This window comes from Kogia breviceps, chromosome 15, assembly GCF_026419965.1.
Source record: "Kogia breviceps isolate mKogBre1 chromosome 15, mKogBre1 haplotype 1, whole genome shotgun sequence".
Lineage (NCBI taxonomy): Eukaryota > Metazoa > Chordata > Mammalia > Artiodactyla > Physeteridae > Kogia > Kogia breviceps.
Window position 1 is genome coordinate 67,169,435 of NC_081324.1, and position 16,784 is coordinate 67,186,218.

The window sequence follows — 16,784 nt, forward strand, 5'->3', positions numbered from 1 at the left end:
ATGCAGGCACTATGGTCACAACTGATGATCAGCAAGGGCGAGGACAGGGTGTCCCTGGGAGAGGCCCCCCTTCTGCTGAGGAAGCAGCTTTTCCAGTCAAACAATAGTGGCTGTTTCTGGCAGGCCACCAAGCTGGGCCAGGCCATGGGGGAGGGGGGAGAGAGAGGAGTAGAGCCTCCCTGGGAGCTTTTAGGCATTGCAGGGCCTCGGCCTGGAACATCTTGTTCTGGTACAGCTGGGGATACTGAGGCCTGAGGAGGTCAAGGGTTGCATGAACCTGTCAGGGCAAGCCATCCACCTCCTAACCCTCACCCCTGTGGCTCCCTACCCCATCTGCACCTGCCATCAACGAGATGAGGGACTCAGCCTTAGAGGACCCTCCCCTCCCCCTGGCCCTCCAGGGGACTGGCCAGGATGTGGTGGCTTCAGTGTTCCACTGGGATCCACCATGCCGGAGAGTCCAGCGGGAAAGGTGCTGCCCCACTTCCATCCACCTACAGTAGAGGCCCCCGAGCAGGCAGGAGGCCTGCTCAGGCCTGCTGGGTCCCAATCAGACCTGAAGCCTGCTTTAACCTGTTTGGTTCAAAGCCTTGCCTCTGAGGCCTGCGGACGCTCGGGCCAGACAAGGGCCCCTGGAGCGTGTTCCGTCCTGCTAGGAGCCAGCCTGGGTGTGCAGGTGCCTGCTCAGCACTGGGGTCTTCGTAGACCTGAGGAGGCCTGAGCAGAGCCCAGCCCTAATGTTGAAATGAGCCCAAGCTGGCACTAACAAGCCTCAGATCTGGGGTGTCTGCCAGTGCTGGGGGTGGCCTGCTTGGGCATGAAGCAAGTTTAGATGTGCTCAGGCAGTGTAAGTTCTGCTAATGACTGCAGGCTTAAGTCTCTGCTGAGAGCTGAGTACCCAGTGAGCCCCAGATGCATGGCCCTGTTCCCCCAAAGTTTGAGTTTTGGCCAAGTGTTAGGCCTGGCCACCCTCAGCTCCCTACCCCACAGCATGTTGCTCAGAGGTGGCTGGGGCCCTCCCTTTTCTGAAAGTTGGGTGAGAGGAACAGATGTGGGGGCCACCAAGTCCAGGTTAGGTTTCACCTTGTCAGTCCACTGACAGGGCTCACAAAGCAAAGAGGGGTACGTATCACCACCAGTCCTGGACAGCCCTTGCTGGGGGACTTTTGTCTCCGCCACCCCAGCCAGCTCTGGTGGCCCTGCACCATGCTGAGCCATGAGAGGAAGGAGGGGGAAAGACGGAAGGAGGGGGAAAGACGCCAGGACACTGTTGGCTGAGAACCACAGGGTCGCCTGAGCTGCACAGTGGACCCCACCCCTCCGTGTTCCACAGATTTGGGGGCACCGTTCTGTCCCAGCCCAGCCCCGGTTCGTCTTGTGGCCCTCCAGGGCTCAGTGAAATTAATCATAAGGCCCAGATGCAGGCCCAAGGACAGAAATGACCCCAAGGATCCGCTGGCTCCGGACCTCAGCGCAGCGGGCGCCCAGCGGAAAGGGCGGAGCCCGGAGAGGGGGCGAGGCACGGGCCGGGCCTAGAGGACTTGACGGGGGTGGGGTCAGAGGGTGATTCCCGAGCCACTGACGAGGGGGAGGAGGCAGCAGGGGCGGAGTTCGGAGGGCTGGAAGGAGAGGAGTGTGGCTCCGGCGTTAGAAGGAGGTGTGGCCACCCTGGATTGGCCGCCCGTCTCCGCACGGCGTGGCGGTCAGGGAGCTGGCGTAGCTGGCGGCGTGGACTTGGCCGCCCACCGGCTCCTTTAAGCCCCCCGGCACCGCCCCCACCGACCCGCCCCCAGCACGGCCTGGGCCAGGTTGGCTGCGGGGTCGGCTCCGCGCGGGCAGCGATGGAGCTGCACATCCTAGAGCACCGGGTGCGGGTGCTGAGCCTCGCCCGCCCCGGTCTCTGGCTCTACACCCACCCGCTCATCAAGCTGCTCTTCCTGCCCCGCCGAAACCGGTGCGCGCCCGGGTTCGGGGCACATATGGGGGTGGGCTCCACTGTCGCTTTGGGACGGGGTCGGGAGATTAGGACCGCCGCGGGGCCAGCGGCAGCAGGCGGGGAGAGCCCTCTCTGCCACCCTTCCTTCCCCCGCCCCCGGCCGCCATCCGGCCTGGGCCTACCCTCCCTGGGACCGCCGCCTATCCGGCCCCGTAAGGCCCCCTCCCAGGGCCAGTTAAGGCGCAAACAGCCTTGGGATGGTCAATGCTTAACTCCTAGTGGTGTCAGGTGGGGGCATTCCTTCCTGGCGACCGCGGGGAGCTTTTTCCAGATGCTTCCCATCGGGTCAGAGGGGCTGGTCTTGGGGGCCCAAGGTCCAACGCCCCGGGACTTTCGCCGCGGATGAGCCTCTCCTCCCTCCCGGAATGGAGGGGCAGGGGGCTCCTGCGGAGGTCGGGGAGGCGAAAAGGAGTCCGCAATTCCGGAGATGGGGCACACACCCCACTGTCCTGGGGAGAAAACTGAGGCTTGAGGGGGCAGGGAGGCGCCCGGCGGGGGTCTACCCGCCCCCTCCGCCCCACCCAGGCTGAAGATGCCCCCGCCCCCCAACCAGGTGCAAGTTCTTCAGCCTGACGGAGACCCCCGAGGATTACACGCTCATGGTGGACGAGGAGGGCTTCAAAGGTGGGGGCTGGGCTGGGGAGGGGGAGTAGGGGGAAGGAGACTGCGCTCTTTGCGAGATTCTCACCGAATGCTAGGATCCAAGGTCGCAAGAGTGGCCTTGAAGGAGGATGCATCTGGGTTCTAATCCATTTCCACTATTCACTGGCTGTGTGCCCTTGAGCAAGTCACTTCCCCTCTCTGAGCTGTTTGTTTCCTCTTATGTAAAGTGGGTATAGTTATGGTTCTGATCTTATAGGGTCCCACGAGGGCTTTATAATGGGGCTGTGTGTGGAGGACACTTAGCAGCCACAGGCCAGCAGCAGGGCCTCAGTTACAGTTCTGGGGCAAGAATCGGGTTCCTGTGGCTGTTTCACCACCACCCCCTTCTGCCTTTGGACTATTTATCCTTGGACTTCTCTCCCTGGTGTGGGTCACCCCCTCCCGGACTGGTCTGGTGACTCCAGGAGTCTGAGGGTTGGGGAAGGAATGCAGGCAACCAGCCCAGGGCAGGATCCTGGCCGGCCTCCTAGCTGTGCTTGGGCGATTAGCAGCCCGCCTGGTCGTGGCCCCTGCTCTGGACTGGACACCAGCCTGGTCCCTCCCTGGTCCCTGGAGCTGACATCTGCCTTCTACACCTGCCAGCTTGACCCATCCTGACAGACCTGGAGCCTCAGGCCAGCCAACTGGGGTTTGGTCCATCCCGCATAGCGCCACTTCAGGCCTTAGTTTCCCTATTTGGGCAGCAGAAAAGTCTGGGTCGGCTCAGAGAGGAGGGCATCCCCCAGCCAATGTGGTCTGCTGTCTCCCCCTGGTGGTGCCATGTGGTATAAGGCATCTGTGAACCCACAGAATACTGTCATCCCATTCTACAGAGGAGGAAACTAAGGCTCAGAGAAGTTAAATCATTTGCCCCAGGTCAGCAAAAAGTAAATGGTGAGGCTGGGATTGGAACCCACCTCTGTCTGGGTTTGGAGCTCCGATCTTAACTGGGAAGTTTCAATCCCTGACAGGCCAACACCTGAAGCACCTCTCAGTCCTTGCAGACATGCAGGTCTCATGAGCAGAACTTGGGGGAGGAAGACAGCTCCAGTCTCCAGACCTGACCTGACCTTGGTAGAGCCCTCCAAGGCTCAGACAGGGAAACTGAGGGCAGGGTCCAGCCCTGTAGGCCCTGACTGGGCGTGTGCCCCCTGCCCCACAGAGCTGCCCCCATCTGAGTTCCTGCAAGTGGCCGAGGCCACATGGCTGGTGCTGAACGTGTCATCCCACAGTGGCGCAGCAGTGCAGGCTGCTGGGGTCACCAAGATCGCCCGCTCAGTAATTGCACCACTGGCCGAGCACCACGTGTCGGTGCTGATGCTGTCCACCTACCAGACAGACTTCATCCTGGTGAGTTTCCTGCAGGTGCTGGTGCGGGGCAGGGTGGGCATGGGTGCCTGGGGACCCATGTGTTGTGCCATCTCCTGTGGCCCAGGTGCGAGAGCAGGACCTGTCCGTGGTGATCCACACGCTGGCCCAGGAGTTCAACATTTATCGAGAGGTGGGCGGGGAGCCTGTGCCCGTTGCCAGGGATGATTCCAGCAACGGCTTTCCCCGTGCCCAACATGGTGAGGGCCGCCCTCTGACACCCAGGCCTGGGCAGGGGCTCCTCTTCCCACTGGGCCCCTTCCCTTGCGCAGGTGGGTCTGTGGGCTTAGGGAGACCAGCTGACACTGACCCCCTCATAAGATAGGGAGATGGGGCCAGGAAAACTCAGGCAGGTACCTGCATGTAGACAGTGACCCAGCATCCAGCCCAGGCCTCCTCTCTGGCTGACCACCAGGGGGCGTCGCAGCCCACAGTCACCCTTTCACCCGCCACCACCTTGTCCCTCCTTAGCAGGGCCCAGCCCCACGGTGCATCCCATTCAGAGCCCAGAGAACCGTTTCTGTGTCCTCACGCTGGACCCTGAGACGCTGCCAGCCATCGCCACCATCCTCATTGATGTCCTCTTCTATTCGCACAGGTGGGCCTTGTTTGCATTTGTCTGTTTGTCCTCATACCTTGTTCCCCATGCTCTTTATCACCACCTTCCACCCATCCCTTGGTTCTACGGGTTCTGTGTCTGGGGTTCCTGGCAGCCTGCGATGCACATGTGTCCTGCAATGAGGTTCAGGCAAGGTCCTGATGCTGCAGCTGGAGCCCTCCCCTCTGGTGTGGGCAGAGCCACCCCTGAGCTGTGCCCTGGCAGGCCCTCCGGCCCTGGGTTCTGTGTCTTTGGCACAATCAGGGTTCATCATCTTCCCCCATCCCTACCTACACCAGCAGGAGGTCAGGGCGCTTGGAAGGGGAGAAAGTGGCCCAGGGACAGGAGAGTCTGCCCAGGGCCAGCTGTGCCAGCCCTTTCCCAGGTGTGGAGGCCGATGGGGAGGTGGAGTGGGCAGAGCACCTGAGCCTACTCTCCCTCCCCAGTCCGCCTAAGGAGGCAGCCTCCGGTGGTCCTGGATCCAGCTCCATCACCTTCTTTGCTTTCTCCCTCATTGAGGGCTACATCTCCATTGTCATGGATGCTGAAACGCAGAAAAAGTATGTGACCCCTGACCCTAGGTGGGCCACAGGCCCTAAGCCAGCCCCAGGGAGGGAGGGTGTACAGCGTTAGACTCCGAGGTCACCAGGCTGACCTGCCCAGGGAGCTCATAGTGGGCAAGGGTGGGACAGGGGTGCCCTGCCCACTACCCACCTGCCTCCCCAGGTTCCCCAGTGACCTGCTGCTGACCAGCTCCTCAGGGGAGCTGTGGAGGATGGTGCGCATCGGCGGACAGCCCCTGGGCTTCGGTGAGGGCTGCACCTCGTGCGTCGGGGGGCTTGGGAAGGGCCGGGGTGGGAGAGGGGATCAGGGCCATCCACATGGACCTCTCCTCAACCCTCAGATGAGTGTGGGATTGTGGCCCAGATCGCAGGTCCCCTGGCTGCAGCTGACATCTCCGCCTACTACATCAGTACCTTCAACTTTGACCATGCCCTGGTGAGCACTGGGCCAGGGCCCCTGGAGGGATGCTGAGGGGGTGGGGTGGCAGGAGGTGGTCCCAGCTGGGCCAGGCAGTTGGGCAGCCCTGACCCCTCCCTCTGTCCACCTGCCCGCAGGTGCCGGAGGATGGCATCGGCAGTGTCATCAAGGTCCTCCAGCATCGGCAGGAGGGTCTGGGCTCCTGAGGCCCTGAGGGGAACAGCAGCCGCCAGGCTCTCCCCTTGTCCTCAAGCTTCCAGAGGCTTCTCAAAGCTTTTTTCTCAAGCTCTGGGATGCTCCTGTCAGGGGACTCCTTCCTCTCTGTGTATGTAAGCTGCGTGTAGACACTGGCTCTCACGTGGACACGCGTGTCTGCCCAATGCAGGGGAACACGGTGCTCAGGGCTTCCTCCAGGAAGCCCTCAACCCATCACTCCCTGTGGGGCCTTGGCATTTGCACATTCCCTGCCTGAGGCCCGAGCCTTCCCTCTCTCAGCGCCCTGGGTGGGCCGGCTGCTCCCCAGAAGGCCTGATCTCCCTTCTGCCTCTGGCTCTGTTGCCTTTCCTGGCCAAGTGAGTTCTGACAGTGCCTTCCCTTCCTGGGGCCTCCAAAAAAAGTATTTTTACATCTCTCTATCTCTCTTCTTTTTTAATCAACTTGTTAATAAAGAGTTTGTAGTGAGCGGGCCGGGCTGTGGTCCTTGGGGTTGTCCAAGCCTTGGCCATGCCTGCCCCGCAGCTCCTCAGGGCCCCTCTGCCTGAGGTCCTGGACTCTCCCCGTGCAGCTGGCTCCGGGCCTCACCTCCCTCAGTTGTCACCTCAAGAGCCGTAGATGAGCTATTGCCGTTCTCCAGACAAAGGACCTATGCGCTGGGAGGTGGAGTGACTTAGCCAGGGTCACGTGATTCCTGTCCAGGGCTGCCTGGCTCTGAGGTCCAGGCTTTCTGTCCATTCCTTGCTGCTTCTGAACAGCGCAGAAGGTTCAAATCAGGGAAGAGACTCCCAGACCCTCCTGCCTGGGGGTCCCCTAGCCTCCCTGCCACCTTGGGTGTGGCTGGCCTGTTGCAGAATCCCCTCAAGGAGGGGAGCCCTAAAGCACCTCTCCTTCAGGCTGCTGCCTGCTTTCTTTTGGACCACGCCTGAGTTCTGGCTGTCCCTTACGGGAGCAGTCAGTTCTTGCAACCAGGGCTCTCCTGGAGCAGTGGTGGGAGGGGGCCAGTCAGAGTGTGCACCTGGGAGTCTGCACACTGGGCTTCCCCTGGCTGGGGGGACAGGACAGGGGCCTGGAGTCCACCTGGAGCCCCCTCTCCCCTTGATGGCTGCACGCTGGGGCCAGAGGCTCCGCACATCTGGGCCGGGGTTTCCTGTCACAGAGGGGCCACCTCCCTGCTCTGTGAGCTGGGATTCCGCTGTGGCCTGATGGGGCCCCACAGATGTGCTGGGGAGGTTATCGGGTACCCTCAGCCCAGACCCACCCGTGCTCAGGAAGGGAAGAAGGGTGTGACTTCAGCGTACTCAGAGGTCGTGGTGGCTCCCCAGAAAAGCCAGAACGGGGCCAGACCTCTGGCAGTGCGCCCGCCCGGCCACTGGGAACCTGGGGGCTGAAGATCCAGGAGCAGGGAGCACAGCCCAGCCTGGTGAGTGGCGGTCAGGCGCCCTGGGCCAGCCCTTTCCCCTTGGCATCCATTTCCCCCGAGTGCATTGAGACCCAGGACGCAACTCCCTCAGGATCCTATAGCCTTGGGCCCTGGGAAGGGGGCGTTTGTTTGTAGTTTGTCTTTGTGTTGGGGAGGGTCCTGCTGCTTCTCTCCCTGGAGGAGCCACTCTGAGCCTTGGCTCAAGAGATGTCCTGGGCTGAGATGGGGGTTTTAGAACCAGAATTCTTGGGGCTGCCTGACCTGTAGCTAGAGAGCTCCTGGCTGCACGTCCAGCTCTGGGGGTCTGTCCATCTGTCTGTCAGTTTGTGAGTCACTGCCTGATTTGGGTGTTTCTGTCATCCCAGTTTTCCAAGTGTGTCAGGTCTCACCTGGTCCCCCAAACTGGGTCCTAACCTGGCAATGGTTAGATCTTGCGGCTGCCCGTGGGATTGGGCTGGGTGGGAGGCCACAGGCCCGCCCCAGTGGGCTGGTACAACAACTCAGGCCTAGGCCTAGAGGCCAGCATGTCCACCTGCGTCTCTGCCACATGCGTGCAGTTGTGTGTGGGGTTGTTAGCTCCCAGGGCATTAGGGTCCTTGGGGGTCACTGGGCTGGCTCTTGGCCTTCTTGGCAGGTTACAGATGGGGAGACCTGCTCAGGGAGTGCGGGAGACCGAAACCTCCCTCGGGTTGGGGCACAGGGCTTGGGAAGTGCCTGGAGAACACAGCTTCTCTGGGAAGGGGATATGACCTTGGCCTTCTCACACAGCTGATGTGCTGGGTGCTGTCTGACAGGTCTTGAGCTGTCCCGGGCCGGGGGAGGGGGAACTCGCAGAACCACTTCCTTGTCCACCCAGGCCCCAGAGATTTCTAGGGAAAAGGAAGTTGGTCTGGTCAACCCAGGCCTCGGGTTGGGTCATTCATAACTGAGGTTGGGGGTGCTCGCTGGCTCACCTGGAGCCCCAGTCCACCTGTCTGCCTCAGCGTGGCCACTCCTGGGCGTGAGGCTGAGAACCACGGAGCCTGAGTGCTTGTTCTCAGAAAGATGCAGCCCATGCCCGGGGAAGGCCCTGCCCACAGCCCCTCAGCCCCATGTCTGGCATCTCCTGGGAGGGTGTGAACCAGGGTGGGCCGCTGTTGGGTGGGTGGGGACAGGAGATGAGCAAACCTCGGGCGTGAAGAGTCCCAGGCTCATTTCTACCCTTTCTGATCTCCTTGCTCATACAGAAGAAGTGACCTCTTCAGCCCTCCTCGAAGGCATTTGAGCAGAAATTCAGGGTTTAAAGTTTTCACCCCCACCCCAGCTGGGTAGGGCCGTGAGGTCCCACGCTCACCAAGTTGCTCCAAAGCGGGGTTATTTTCCTGCGTAGAGGGGAGAATAAGGCCATGCCCTCTCCATGTTCTACCTGGTCCCACCGGGTGGGACTGGTTCAAGCAGGAGGAAGGAGGGGCAGCCGTCTGCAGCTGGCTGACTGTGAGCCCAGGGAAGCTGCTTCCCCATCTGTATGTGGAAGAGGGGAGCCGTGTGTTCCATTAATTCATGTATTCAACACACGCTCTCATTATCCCCCTTTTACACAGGGGAAAGGAAGCACTTCACAGAGGGGTGAAGTGACTTAACCAAGGTCATACAGCTGGGCATGGCAGAACCATTATTCAAAAAGGTCAATAGTGCCCCTAGGGGCCTGGGGAAGTTCCCTGGGGGAAAGGATATTTAAGCTGAACCCTGAGGGACCGGGAGGATTTTGGAAGATCCCTCGAGATCCCAGCTGTCTGCGTTGGTGACTGGGTGTCTGCGTTGGTGACTGGGTGTCTGCGCCGCTGGTGGCAATGGGTGTGTGGGCGGGCACGTGAGGCGTGGCCCTGCCTCCTCCCTGACCCTGGGCTGGGCTGGGTGAGCCTGTTGGGCAACAGGCAGGGTTTGTGTCTCACTTTCCCAGGCGGGCCCTGGTGCTGGGGTTCCCGAGCCAGGGGTATCTCAAATGGGGGTGCCCAGAGCTCCCTTCCCAGGGGGTTGGTCACGGTGCCACGTGGATGGGTGTGCTGCACCTTTGTGTGCATTCACAGTGTGCAGACCTTCATGGGCATCTACAGGCAAGTCTGTTTTGGCCAGAAAGTGTGTGTATGTGTGTCTGTCTACAGGTGTGTCTAAGTGTCCGTGTGTCCTTGTACTTACGGCTCCATGTTTGAGATCTGGATGTCTACGGCTGTACCTGCATCCAATTTCTTATAAACATCAGCTGTGTACCTTGCTCCGTGTCTGCATGTGTCCCGTGTATGTGTGGCTGGTGTGTGCATCTGTGCCTGTGTGTGAGCATTTGTGGCATGTATTTCTGTGTGTCTGTTTTTATCTGTGGCTGGGGCAGTTTTTCTATGTCCATGTGTGCGTGCACATGTCTGCATCTTTTGTTTTTACATTCACACCTGTGCCCGTGTACACCCTCTTGTCCACTTTCCTTCTGTGGACCCACATTCCCTCAGGGCCCCCTGCTCTCCATCTCCCTGATACCAGAAGGCCCAGCTCCCTGCCATCCCCTGGGGAGTGGTGGGCTGTGCTGCCCAGCCCCCCAAACCCTGCCTCGTCACCTCTGCCCTCCGCCCCGGCCGCCTCTGCCCAGCCTCTCCCGTCTCCCTCTTCCCTCTCTGCCACTTCTCTGTCCCTCTCCTTTTGTCTATAGCCCGAAGGGAGCCTAGCCCTGTCCCCCTTTGCATACGGCCCTCAGCCTGAGCTCTCTGCAGTGACCCAGCCCCAGTGCCCTCTGCAGCCCAGCACTCCCCACTGCCCAGGACCCTGAGTCAGCCCACGGTTGTCCTTGCCTATGTGGCCACCCCAGATCCCGATGGTCTCCCTGCCTGGGTCTCCCTCTCCTCTGGCTGCAGAAGCATATTTTCCCCAGCACTAGTGTGCTCCCTCCCTCTCCTGTCTCCAGCCTTCCGCAGCCCCCTGCTCTGTCTTTGAGACCAGCCCCCCCGCCACCCCTGGCCCCCCTCCCCACCAGTGTCTCACCTATACTTGCTCTCTCCTCAAACCAGGAGCCTCCACTCCAAGCAGCTTCCAGGCCCTGTCCTGAGCTGGCATACCCTGGCCTTTTAAATTTAGGTGTGCCTTTTCTAAGTTGACAAGAGCCCATGCACAGGGACTTCCCTGGTGGCGCAGTGGTTAAGAATCCGCCTGCCAGTGCAGGGGACACGCGTTCGAGCCCTCTTCCGGGAAGATCCCACATGCCGCGGAGCAGCTAAGCCCGTGCGCCACAACTACTGAGCCAGTGCTCTAGAGCCTAAGAGCCATAACTACTGAGCCCACGTGCCACAACTACTGAAGCCCGTGTGCCTAGAGCCCGTGCTCTGCAACAAGAGAAGCCACTGCAACGAGAAGCACACGCACTGCAACGAAGAGTAGCCCCTGCACGCTGCAACTAGAGAAAGCCCGCGCGCAGCAACGAAGACCCAAAAATAAAATAAATTTAAATAAATACATTTATTTAAAAAAAAAAAAAAAAGCCCATGCACAGGTGCTCACCGGGCAATAACACAGGAGGGTCTGTGGGAGACCCTCTGACTCTCTCCAGGCCCTTTGCAGTTGACCTCCTGCTTCCCAGCCTCTTGGTTTTCCTGGAGTTGTGTTCTTAACTCTGCCTTAAATTTTTATTTAATTGAAGTGAAATTCACACAATGTAAAGTTGACCATTTAAAAGTGAATAGTGGGACTTCCCTGGCGGTCCAGTGGTTAAGACTGCGCTCCCACTGCAGGGAGCACAGGGTTCGATCCCTGGTTGGGGCATGATTGCGCAGCACAGCCAAAAAAAAAAAAAAAAAGGTGAATAGCTACCTCAGTGGCATTTAGTACATTCACAGTGTTGTGCAACCATCACCTCTTTCTAGTTCCCAACACATTTTCATCACCCCAGGAGGAAACCTTATACCCCTTAGCTATCACTTCCCACTCCCCTCCCCCAACCCCTGGCAGTCACCAATCTGTCTTTATGGATTTCAGTATTCTGGACATTTCCTGTAAATGGAATCATCTAATATGTGACTTTTGGTGTCTAGCCTTTTCACTCAGCATGTTTTTGAGGTGCATCCAGGTGGGAGCGTGTGTCAGTACTTCATTCTTTTTTTGTTGTTTTTGTTTTTGTTTTGTTGGTGGTGGTTTTTTTTTTTTTTTTTTTGGTGGTACGCGGGCCTCTCACTGCTGTGGCCTCTCCCTTTGTGGAGCACAGGCTCCGGACGCGCAGGCTCAGCGGCCATGGCTCACGGGCCCAGCCGCTCCACGGCATGTGGGATCTTCCCGGACCAGGGCACGAACCCGTGTCCCCTGCATCCGCAGGCGGATTCTCAACCACTGCGCCACCAGGGAAGCCCAGTACTTCATTCTTTTTATGGCCGAATAATATCCCATTGTATGGACATAACCACTTTTTTTATCCATTATCCATTGATGGACATTTGGGTTGTTCCCATCTTTTGCCTGTTAAACTCTGCCTTCTTGACTGTGGGGATGCCCGGCAGTTGTGTTTAATGCCTCACTGTCCCCCTTCTCTTCCTTACACAGTTGTCTGTGGAGAGGGTGACCTGGCACCAGCTGGTCACACCCCATCACCCATTGAATGGCCACCAGCTGGCCCTTGGACAGAGCAAGCTTTGATGGCCTCTTCTCCCTTTGGAGCTGCAGGAGGTTTCTTTTTTCATATCAAGATAAATGCTCAGAATTTCCTTAGTGTGTCCCCAAGATCAAGAGGAGGAAGAAAGCAAGGCTTCCTAGCACCTGTCCCAGGTCATTTCCTCCAGACCAGTAATTGGCATCCCTGCAAGTGAGTCCTGCCTCTGTGTCCCAGTTTGTAGACAGCCCCATGGGGACCCTGGCTTGTTCCCCCATCTTCCAGCTGCATTCTCTGTTGAGCAAAGCTTCTGAGCTTTGGCTGCAGCTGGCACCCAGAGCAGGCTCAGCCCATCCTACTTCCTCCCTCCATGCCCTCCACCCCCCCTGCCCCCATCCGCATGCTTGTGAGGACTAAGGACTCCCCATGGCAAGTGCCGGGAAACCAGCTCAACTAGCAGAAATGGGACTCTTATCACGTTCTGTGTAGTTGGGACCTGTCACGTGGTTGGCCCTGGCTTCATGCAGGGACCAGGGGCTCCGGGAAATCCCTTGGCCTTCCGGGAAATCCCTTGGCATTCGTGGCTGCACCAGCCACCCTCCTGCCCACTCGGAAGGACCCCACCCCCGCCTCGTGATGTCCCAGCACAGAAACCCCAGCCACGCGAGGAAGGCGTGTCTCCTGGGTCTGGCGTTATTCCTGGGAAGGATTCTGACTGGACCTGCTCAGGACGCAGGTGCATTGCTAAGCCCCGGGGTACCACGAAGACCAGGCTGGGTCGGACCCCTCCGGGCGCAAGAAAGGGGCAGCCTGGCAAATGGGTCTTCCAAGCCCCTCCACGTGCTGGATATTGGCCTCTGTGTTTATTCATCCTTCATGATAACTAAACCCTCCTGTAGGTTAGCCTTGTCTTTCTTGCTGATTTATCCCCCGCACCTGGCCTGGTGCCCCACACACAGTGTTACTTATTATTATTATATTTTTTTGCGGTACACGGGCCTCTCACTGTTGGGGCCTCTCCCGTTGTGGAGCACAGGCTCCGGACGCGCAGGCTCAGCAGCCATGGCTCACGGGCCCAGCCACTCCGTGGTATGTGGGATGTTCCCGGACCGGGGCACGAACCCGCGTCCCCTGCACCGGCAGGTGGACTCTCAACCACTGCGCCACCAGGGAAGCCCCAGTGTTACTTATTAAATACAGGTTGAATGAGGGACTGTAGGATTGTCTCCTCCAGTGAAGACTGGCCCCTTTCAACCAGGCTGTCAGGTGCCGCTTATGTAGAATTTGTTCTGAAATGAATTCTTTAAAGGAAGCAGGAGAAATGCCTTGGCTTTTTCATTTTCAGTTTGTTTCTCCAGGAAAGTGTTGAAATCTGCAGTGCCTAAAGAATAGGTTTTGAATTCGCTTTAGAGAAATCATCATAAAAGAAAAAGTTAGTGTCTTTAAAATCGAGGCTTCCTGAAAAAAGAGATCACATGCTTTGGTGTATTGTGCATGATGTGTTTCTGATGTCCTTGGGGAGAGGGCATGGGAAAGGCTCGAAGAGGGCCTGTTCCCACCCAGCAGAGAGGTGGGCCTGCACTTGTAGAGGCCCAGCTGCAGGTGTACGGGATGTGGGATGGGGCTGCGCCAGGGCCCTGCAGACTGAGGCTTCTGCAGATGGCCACATCTGTATGGCCATGCATCCATCCATTCACTAACAGTTTATTGAGCACCACTACGTTCTGGGGCCTGTGCTGTGCTCTGGAGACAGGCCATGGGGAGCCACCACCAGAGTGCGCACCCTCTTGGAATTTACAGTCTGGCTGGGGAGACAACTCCACAGTTGTAAGAGTTTACAATTCTGAAAAATGCTACAGAGAGGGGTATGTGGTACTCTGGGGTGGGGTCAGGGAGCAGGAACCAGACTGGGGTAAAGGAAGGTCACTGGAAGAGGTGAGGCTTGGACTGAACCTTGTTGTCTGATGGCAGTTCAGTAGGTGGAGTATTCAGGCAGTGGGTACAGCATGTGCAAAGGCCCTGGGGTGAGAGCTCAGCTCCTCCATGGGGCTGAGGAAGGTCAGAGAAAGTGGCGGGCTAGAGAGCTGTTGGGTGAGGCTGGGGAGGTGGGCAGGGCCTGGGCGGGCTGAGGTGATGACTTTGGCCTTATCCGAATGGCAACAGGAAGCCAGGCAGTGTTTTGAGCAAGAGGATGGGACCTAGCTGTGTTGTACAAGCCCCTCCGGAGGGGCTGCAATGGCAGCAAAGCTGTTTTGTGGTGGCTTTGTTTTCCCCTCCCTCCTTGCCTTCCTCCCTCCCTGTTCGACTTCCAGCTTCCAGCCACACCCGCTGTTCTCTAAACTGGTCCAGTGAGGTCCTATTTGCCCATCAGCTCATGCAGTTCTCTCAACGTGGAATTTGTAGCATTTCTTTTCTGCCTTTCCGCCAATGAAACCAACGTTGTCTTTGCAGACCTGCAGAAATACCGACCTCTGCCGCCAAGTCCTCCCCAGGCAGCCTCCCCCGTGAGAGCCAACCTCCCCTCTCCCGGCTCTGGGAGCCGCTGGTTTTTGTTTCTGTTGAGCCTTTGCTCCCTCCCAGCTGTGTGACCTTCCACCAAGTTCCCCACCTCTCAGGCCTCAGTTTCCCCACGTACCAGGCAGAGACCATGATTTCTGCCTCATTAGGAGGTTTTGAGGATTCAGGGATCTGGCCCATGTGAAAGGACCGGAACTGGGCCCCGCACCCAGAAGAGCCGCAGAAATGGGCCCGAATGTCACCGAATGTCTGCTGGTCAGACAGCACGTGCCTGGGGCATCAAAACATTTTTGGCAAGAATGTGATGTTTCGGGACTTCTGTGGTGGCGCAGTGGTTAACAATCTGCCTGCCGATGCAGGGGACATGGGTTCGATCCCTGGCCCGGGGAAGATCCCACATGCCACAGAGCAACTAAGCCCGTGCACCACAACTACTGAGTCTGAGATCTAGAGCCTGTGAGCCACAACTACTGAAGCCCTCACGCCAAGATCCTGTGCTCCGCAACAAGAGAAGCCACTGCAATGAGAAGCCTGTGCACTGCAACGAAAAGTAGCCCCCGCTCGCTGCAACTAGAGAAAGCCCGTGCACAGCAACAAAGACCCAACACAGCCCCAAATAAATTTATTTAAAAACAAAAAGAATGTGGTGTTTCAAAATAGGCATTGTATGTTGTCATCATGAGAAAAGTCAGAACTCCATTGGACTTCCTGATCCAGTTTAATGATTAAGTTTGCTGTTCTTTACAGAGCCATCTCAGTGTTTAGAACTGCCATGGGACCCCTGGGGCTTTATAGGGTTGTGGGTTCTCTGTGGTCATCTCGCCTGTCCCCGAATCTCACAGAGGGGACCCTGGGCTCAGAGAGGGTAGCCTGGAGGTGGGGGCCGTCTGCACCCTCAGCTCCTGGTTATCCCACCTCAGAGTAGACGAATCAGCCCCCACCTGCCTTCCTCTCGGCCTAGGGGTTCGCCGTGGCAGGGCCTGGTCTGGGGGCCGATGGCTGGCGTGAGGCTCCTGCACAGTAGCCAGTTCCCCCCAACCTCTGCCCTTCCCTGAATAGGTGTTCAGGTCCCTGGAAGGAGGATCAGTCAGTTACCCAACTGGGTGGAGCCACTGGGTGCAGGGGATGGCATGGAGTCCCATCCCCATGGACACACCAGGTCCCAGAAGAACTGTGGCAGGTCTTGAGTCAAATGACCCCCCAGCTGACGGTGACCTCACTGACCTCATGGGGACCCTGGAAGATCCTTGCTCACCCGGCGTTTATGTAACGCGTGTTTCCCAACCGCCCTCAAAGTCACCCTGTGACATAAGCAAATGCGCACCTTCATCTGCCCCAGTGGCAGGAGGGATAAGTGGTCATCGGATACTTGCTATGGGCCGGACACTGGCGTGCATTCTTCACTGAATTACACTGACCATCCAGTAAGGCAGCATTTGCTCCTGCATTTTCAAAATTGAGATACAATTCACACACCATCAAATGCATTTCAATTGTATAATTCAGTGGTTTTCAGTATATTTACAAGACTGTCTAGTCATCTAGTTCAAAAACATTTTCATTCCCCCAAAAGAAACCCCATACCCATGAGCTATTACCCCTGGTCCTCAAATCCCCCACTCCCTGGCAACCACTAATCTACTCTCTGTCTCTATGGATTCACCTATTCTGGACATTGCCTATAAACGGAATCTTACGTGGCCTTTCATCAATTTTTTCTTTTTGGCCGTGCCGTACGGCATATGGGATCTTAGTTCCCCGACCAGGGATCAAACCCACACCCCTTGCAGTAGAATCGTGGGGTCTTAACCACAGGACTGCTAGGAAATTCTCTATGTGGCCTTTTGTGACTGACTTCTTTCACTGAGCATAATGATTTTGAGGTTCATCCACATTGTAGCATGCATCAGTACCTCATTCCTTTTTGTGGTTGAATAATGTTCTATTGTATGGACAGACCACATTTTAAAATCCATTTTTTGTTGATGGGCAGTTGGGTTGCTTCTACATTCAGGCTTTTGTGAATAAATGCTGCTGTGAACAATTGTGCACAAGTTTTTGTGTGATTATATGATTTCAGTTCTCTTGGGTGTATACCCAGGAGTGGAATTGTTTGTTGTATGACATTTCTATGTTCACCATATGAGGAAGAGACATATTTTTTCCAAAGTGGCTGCACCCTTTTCCATTCCCACCAGCAATGCACAAGGGATCCGACTTCTCCACGTTCTCTCCAACACTTCTTATTGTCTGTCTCTGATTATAGCTGCCCTGGTGGGGGTGAAGTGGCATCTCATAGTTTTGATGTGCATTTTCCGGATTCCTAATGATATTGATCATCTTTTCATGTACTTCTTGGCCATTTGTGTCTGGTTTGGAGAAATGTCTATTCAAATCACTTGCCCATTTAAAACCTGGGTTGTTTTGTCTCTTTAGTACTAAGTTGTGG

General features: G+C 57.4%; 1 protein-coding gene across 14 annotated transcripts; it reads left to right on the top strand.

The window, feature by feature from the left end:
* The first annotated feature begins 1,589 nt into the window (after window positions 1-1,589).
* On the top strand, window positions 1,590-14,963 carry CASTOR1 (cytosolic arginine sensor for mTORC1 subunit 1). 14 transcript variants are annotated; one of them, XR_010836728.1, is made up of 10 exons: window positions 1,674-1,954; window positions 2,550-2,620; window positions 3,801-3,988; window positions 4,074-4,206; window positions 4,481-4,604; window positions 5,051-5,164; window positions 5,331-5,413; window positions 5,509-5,603; window positions 11,773-12,961; window positions 14,668-14,963. XR_010836728.1 is itself a non-coding variant. In XM_059040906.2 (9 exons), the coding sequence occupies exons 1-9, from the start codon at window positions 1,842-1,844 to the stop codon at window positions 5,789-5,791; spliced, it is 990 nt and encodes a 329-aa protein (XP_058896889.1). In that variant the 5' UTR covers window positions 1,590-1,841; the 3' UTR covers window positions 5,792-6,270. The 14 variants fall into 14 exon arrangements, 13 of the variants coding, with proteins under 13 accessions (XP_058896889.1, XP_058896888.1, XP_066870617.1 ...); XM_059040906.2 differs by lacking the exons at window positions 11,773-12,961; window positions 14,668-14,963 and adding an exon at window positions 5,723-6,270 and having other exon boundaries at window positions 1,590-1,954; XM_059040905.2 differs by lacking the exons at window positions 11,773-12,961; window positions 14,668-14,963 and adding an exon at window positions 5,723-6,270 and having other exon boundaries at window positions 1,638-1,954; window positions 4,478-4,604.
* The last annotated feature ends 1,821 nt before the right edge of the window (window positions 14,964-16,784 follow it).

Bases quoted from the DNA above. Each gene is read 5' to 3' on its own strand.
- CASTOR1 (XM_059040904.2), top strand. From the start codon at position 3,530: ATGGTGAGGCTGGGATTGGAACCCACCTCTGTCTGGGTTTGGAGCTCC. The intron at 3,989-4,073 runs GTGAGTTTCCTG...CCTGTGGCCCAG, and splicing joins ACCAGACAGACTTCATCCTG to GTGCGAGAGCAGGACCTGTC. The intron at 4,605-5,050 runs GTGGGCCTTGTT...CTCCCTCCCCAG, and splicing joins GTCCTCTTCTATTCGCACAG to TCCGCCTAAGGAGGCAGCCT.